We start from the raw sequence: 5,922 nt of genomic DNA, 5'->3' as shown, positions 1-5,922 counted from the left end.
TTTTTGGTAAGAAGCTTTCTTGATCAGATCAGGAAATTCCAGAAAAGGTCCCTCCCTGCATTTGGGGAAGAGAAACAAGACAAAGTTAGATGACCTTGATTCTTAGACTTATTTCTGAGAATCTTCAATTTTCAAGAGCACTCAGCATTTTCAAGCTCGGTATTTGGGGGGGATAATTCTCCACCCTTAAACACTGGAAATGAAAATAAGTAGAGAACTTAGCAATATAGCTGAACGATCTTTAAATTTATGAATCCATCTTGTTCTATTGCTAAGAATTTAGAATATGGAGTATATTTCCATGGTATATTAAGGAGAAAAATGCCACAAAATAGCATAGTTCCACACAAATAGTGTTAAAGAAAACATGTATATATGTAGAGATAAAATATTCTTTTTGCTTTATGTATCTTCTATAATGTTAACATTTTGTGGTCGAGCGAGGATGAGGCAGGAATCATGTTAAATGAAGGAAGGAAGAAAAATAACCTAGCTCTTGAGGATTAAAAAGGACTGAAAGAGAACAAAATGAAGTAGAGCGCAGCAGGCCTGTTTCCCTTTTAGGTCCCCTCCCCTAACGCAGAGGGACTTCCCGCCAATGCTTTTCCGGTTTTCAGTCTGGTCCGCAGAGGTTACCCATAAAAGAAAGCTCCCAGCACAGGCAGATATGTATTCTCTGACCACTTGATAATGTCAGGACGCGGCAAAGGCGGGAAGGGCCTGGGTAAAGGCGGCGCCAAGCGTCACCGCAAGGTGCTGCGCGACAACATCCAGGGCATCACCAAGCCCGCCATCCGGCGCCTGGCTCGCCGCGGCGGCGTGAAACGCATCTCCGGCCTCATCTACGAGGAGACCCGCGGGGTGCTCAAGGTGTTCCTGGAGAACGTGATCCGGGACGCCGTGACCTACACGGAGCACGCCAAGCGCAAGACGGTCACCGCCATGGACGTGGTGTACGCGCTCAAGCGCCAGGGCCGCACCCTCTACGGCTTCGGCGGCTAAATGACATTTTGAAGCCCTGTCATTCACTAAAAAGGCCCTTTTTAGGGCCCCCAAGCTTTCAACAAAAGAGTTGAAATGACTGCAAACTGAGTTTCTGAATAGAGCCATTGTCACTGAGTTCTCCCATCCTGCTTTACAGGGGATGTTGAAAATAGGCGACCTTGGGCCAAGATTTTTCGGAGGCCAGAAGAGCCTCTGCTGGCCAGTAACTTCTGGCGACCGCTTGGAAGTTGCCTGCAGCCCGTTTACTGCTCAGATTCATTTAGAAAGTCAAGGAGTTTGGGGTCTAAGTTAATGCCAGGCTAGAGATTTAACTTTTCCTCTGGACCTTCAAACGTCTCGGGAAGAGATGAGGGGTTTGAGGGGCTCCATTAAAGGCTGGGGCCTCTAGGAAAAGTTCGTGTTGGCTGGTTTAAGAGGACTTGGGTGGCACAGAGCTCTGCGCACTTGGGACCGACCATACTTTACTACTGTAGAACACAGTCGGCAGTTTTACTCTCGGTAGTAATAGTTACCTCCTTTATATGTTTGCCTTCTGGCACTATTTTTAAATACTGGGAATTTATCAGGTATACAAAACATGCTAGTGACCACACTACTTATTCAACAAGTGCAGTTAAAATCCCTCCTTATGTCCCTTCCCAGCAGCACAGCCTTCCTTTTCCACCATTCTAGAATTAACTAATATTCTGAATTTGGCACTTTTTGTTCCCATGCGTTTTAACTTTAGATGTGCATACACCTAACCTATTTTAAACGTCTCCATGAATTGCTTTTACATTTGCTCTTGAAATATATCCATGTTGAAATGTGCAGTTTATTTTCAACATTAGCCTAGTTTTCTAATGTGTCAGTAAATACTTTGTTGTTTTTTTTTTCTTTTCCTCATTACAAAACAGTACAACAGCACTGTACACAGCTGTGCATTTTCTGGAATTCCAATTTCATGGAAGTGGGATTGTTTGGTAAGAGTATGTGCATATTCAACATCAATAAAATTGAACAGTTTGCTTTCCAGGGTAGTATTTTAAATTTACACTCTCATATTCCACCAGTTGTGCTCAAGAGTTCTTGTTCATCAGCATTTGCTAATGTCAGATATATATATATATATATATATATATATATATATATATATATATATTTTTTTTCAATGAGATTGTTGGCTATTTGGAGATTTTCCCACTTTTCTGGGAATGGTCTATTCAGATTCTCTCCACTAAGTACTGTTTATATATTTGAGGTTTAACCTTTTGTCAGTAAGTGACAAATTTGTTCTGTCACCTTGTGGGTTCATTTTCAAGTGTTTGCAATACTTTTTGACGTACAAAATTTTAATAATGTTGAATTTATATTTTTTATAGTTTTTGAATGCTGCCTTTTCATATAGGAATTATCTGCCTTCCACTATCCCCAGGAGCTGCAGGCATCAATCTGAAAAATAATACTTAGGCTGCTTATTTCCCGATTTGGCTTGAATTGGATAGTAAGGCTTTTCTGAAATAGCTCTAAGAGTAGCATTAAGAGCAAGCCAAGGGAAGACGTGATAAAATATTGATCTAACTCTAAAAAAGCAATGATTAACAGGATACCTAAAAATTGCAAAGTATTACAAGAGGGACAAAAGAAAAGGTGAGAGAAAGAGAGTGGAAAATAATGCCCAAGATACACTGAAAGTTTGTTGAAATTTGTGTTAAGCGCTTTACATGGATTATCTCCTGTCTCATATTCTTCTTAGATAAGATTTTATTACCCGTATTTGAAAATGGCAAAATTGAGGCCTAATCAAATAACTAATTCACAAATGTTATATACTATGACCCAAACCTTTAACTTTTTCTTTAATTTTTATTCTTCCAGAAGGATAGAATCCAGGCTGGAGTGCAATGGTGAGATCTCAGCTCACTTTGACCTTCACCTCCTGGGTTCAAGTGATTCTCCTGTCTCAACCTCCGGAGTAGCTGGGATTACAGGCATCTGCCACCACACTTGGCTAATTTTTTATATTTTTAGTAGAGACAGGGTTTCATCAGCTTGGCCAGGCTGGTCTCTAACTCCTGACCTCATAATTCACCCACCTTATCCTCCCAAAATGATGGGATTAAAGGTGTGAGCCACTGTGCCCATCCCTGCATGGTGTACTTTAGACAAACTACTAAAAGTCCTGCGTAGCTGGAGCCTAGAGTACTTCTTGAAGAAAATGCATGCTAGTATTTTTTTCTTCTTAAACTTCTCAACTTTTAAAAAATAATATCGGTCGGGCACGATGACTCACGCCTACAATCCCAACACTTTGGGAGGCTGAGGTGGGCAGATCACGAGGTCAGGAGATCAAGACCATCCTGGCCAACATGGTGAAACCCTGTCTCTACTAAAAACACACACACACAAAATTAGCGGGGTGTGGTGGTGCGTGCCTGCAGTCCCAGCAACTGTGGAGGCTGAGGCAGGAGAATTGCTTGAAACCGGAAAACGGAACTTGCAGTGAGCTGGGATCGCGCCACTGCACTCCAGTCTGGCGATAGAGCGAGACTCCGTCTCAAAAAAATAAAAATAAATAAAAATAAAATCTAGACCAGGGGCAGTAGCTCACCCCTGTAATCCCAGCACTTTGGGAGGACAAGGTACGTGGATCATCAGAGGTCAGGAGTTCGAGACCAGCCTGGCCAATATGATGAAATTCCGTCTCTACTAAAACTACAAAAACACGCCTATAATCTCAGCTACTCAGGCGGCTGAGGCAGGAGAATCGCTTGAACCCAGGAGGGAGAGGTTCCAATGAGACATGATTATGCCACTGCACTCCAAGCTTGGGCAACAGAGTGAGACCTCATCTCAAAAATAACTAAATTAATTAATTAAAATAAACTCTGAATAGGCAGAGGCACTATACTGGCACAATTTTCTCTTGCCAGCAACTTAAAATCAGCCAAAATTAGTAAAAATTATACAATTTTTACTGTCTATGAAAATTAAGTCAAGGGCACAAAAGTGACTGAAGGATGTCCTGCGTGGGAAACTTCTCAAGGAAACTCAAATTATACCATCACTTCCCTTCACTTCTGATTTATTCCCTCTGCCTACTTCCTTGCTCGCTTCTCTCTGAAAATGATTTATTAAGATATTTCTTTCACATCTTTGTTGTACTTTATTTTTCACATTTGAAAATGTCTATACTTATCCCACAGAATTATGTGAAGATTAAACGAACTAATATATCGCATGTATAGATCAGTGCCTCCTATATAGGCAAACTGTAATTATTTGTTGAAACATCTTAAAATATTAATGTAACCCCAAAATCGCTGGTAGGATGACAGATGAACAGTGAACATGTTTTGTATGTATGAAGTGTTACAATATGACTCTGCTAATCTCCAAATGCACTTCAAAGGGTGGGCAATATCCCCAAAGATTAGAACAATGTGTGGCCAAATATGATAAATATATGTACACAGGCATATACATTGAAAATTTCCCTGTGAAACTGGCTTACATTTCTAAATCACAAATTTAGCCAGGTGACAACCTAGATTAAAATTCCTGGACCTTTCCTTTCACTCCATTCTTCCAAAATGTTTCACACTGCGTGTCACCGGCATAAATAGCCATTCTAGCCTCTACACAATAAAACTCACCCACCTAACTCTGCTCAGACCCTGAGCCTGGGCCAGTTCCTTTGCCCTCTACTCAAACTTCTGCTCCCGGGGGTCCGTCTCTAGTCTCAGTCTGTCTCCCCTCTGAATCCAGTTGCTTTTCCTTTTCAAAGTTCTACAGCTTTCTTGTTTGTCAAAAAGAAAAATTACTGATTGAGCCAATTAACGCTAAACATGTTTTAAAACCTAGCAAACTATTCCAAAAATCTCCGTGATCTCTCAAGTTCCTTTTCTTCACTCATGAGAAAAGGTATGCTCCTCCCCTTACCCTTACAGACTATCCCGCTTGGTGGTCGGACATTTTCTCGACATCTTGTGGGCTGGAGAGGTGGAAACGAAGGGGAGGGGAAAGCAAGCCACACAAAACCGGGTACAGCCTAGAAGGGGTTAAATAAGGTAACTGCTAGGCCGGGCACGGTGGCTAACGCCTGTAATCTCAGCACTTTGGGAAGCCGAAGCTGGCAGACCTCGAGGTCAGGAGATCGAGACCATTCTGGCTAATACGGTGAAAAGTGTTAAAAATACAAAAAACTGGCCAGGCTGGTGGCGCGCCTCTGGTCCCAGCTACTTGGGAGCCTGAGGCAGGAAAATCGCTTGAACCCGGGAGGTGGCGGTTGCTGAGGCGAGACCGAGCCACTGCACTCCAGCCTGGGAGACAGAGCAACCCTTGTCCAAAAAAATTTTAAAAATAAGGTAACTGCTGAGTGAAAGCCATACATTGTGGAAGGTTATTGGGGATCAAATTTACTTCTAAAACCAAGTTAGAATTCTCTTAAATGGTGGAAAGGTGCACGTGACACAATAGGATTTCAACAAGTTCGAACAGGAAGCCACAGCACTAGACACAACGGAAGTATCTATTTTCGCGCCAAGAGCCAGGAAGCACTTTCTGTTAACAAGTTTCCTGCACATCCCCGATTTTTTAGCCGCCATATTCCTTACCCAGTGCTAGCAAAGTGTATGCGCCTTCACTTCGGCCAGACCCCATTACAAGCACTGTACGCATTACTCAGCGTAATGAGGTCATGATAATCCCTTTAAAGAGACCGCCCGAATTTAAACCTGGATTAGAAACACGTGTGTGCAGCTCTAATACCGGCAATTTAAGTGGCTCTTAAAAGAGCCTTTGGGTTGGGCTTTAAGACGCTTACTTGGCAAGTTTACTTAGCGCTGGTGTACTTGGTGACGGCCTTGGTGCCCTCCGACACGGCGTGCTTGGCCAGCTCCCCGGGCAGCAGCAGGCGCACGGCCGTCTGGATCTCCC

At 42.6% G+C, this 5,922-nt stretch overlaps 1 protein-coding gene and 1 long non-coding RNA gene across 2 annotated transcripts; one reads left to right on the top strand and one right to left on the bottom strand.

Annotated features, from left to right (window-relative positions):
- LOC108298208 lies at window positions 1-5,922 on the bottom strand. The gene is made up of 2 exons (XR_001822485.1): window positions 5,810-5,922; window positions 1-55 (listed from the first exon to the last, which is right to left on the bottom strand). It is a non-coding gene; the product is annotated as an uncharacterized LOC108298208 (long non-coding RNA).
- LOC108298207 (histone H4) lies at window positions 623-1,709 on the top strand. The gene has a single exon (XM_017520937.2). The coding sequence runs from the start codon at window positions 691-693 to the stop codon at window positions 1,000-1,002; it is 312 nt and encodes a 103-aa protein (XP_017376426.1). The 5' UTR covers window positions 623-690; the 3' UTR covers window positions 1,003-1,709.

The sequence above is a fragment of the Cebus imitator genome, unplaced genomic scaffold (assembly GCF_001604975.1).
Source record: "Cebus imitator isolate Cc_AM_T3 unplaced genomic scaffold, Cebus_imitator-1.0 Scaffold918, whole genome shotgun sequence".
NCBI lineage: Eukaryota > Metazoa > Chordata > Mammalia > Primates > Cebidae > Cebus > Cebus imitator.
Note: the sequence above shows the minus strand (reverse complement) of the source record. Positions and strands in the feature narration are given on the sequence as shown.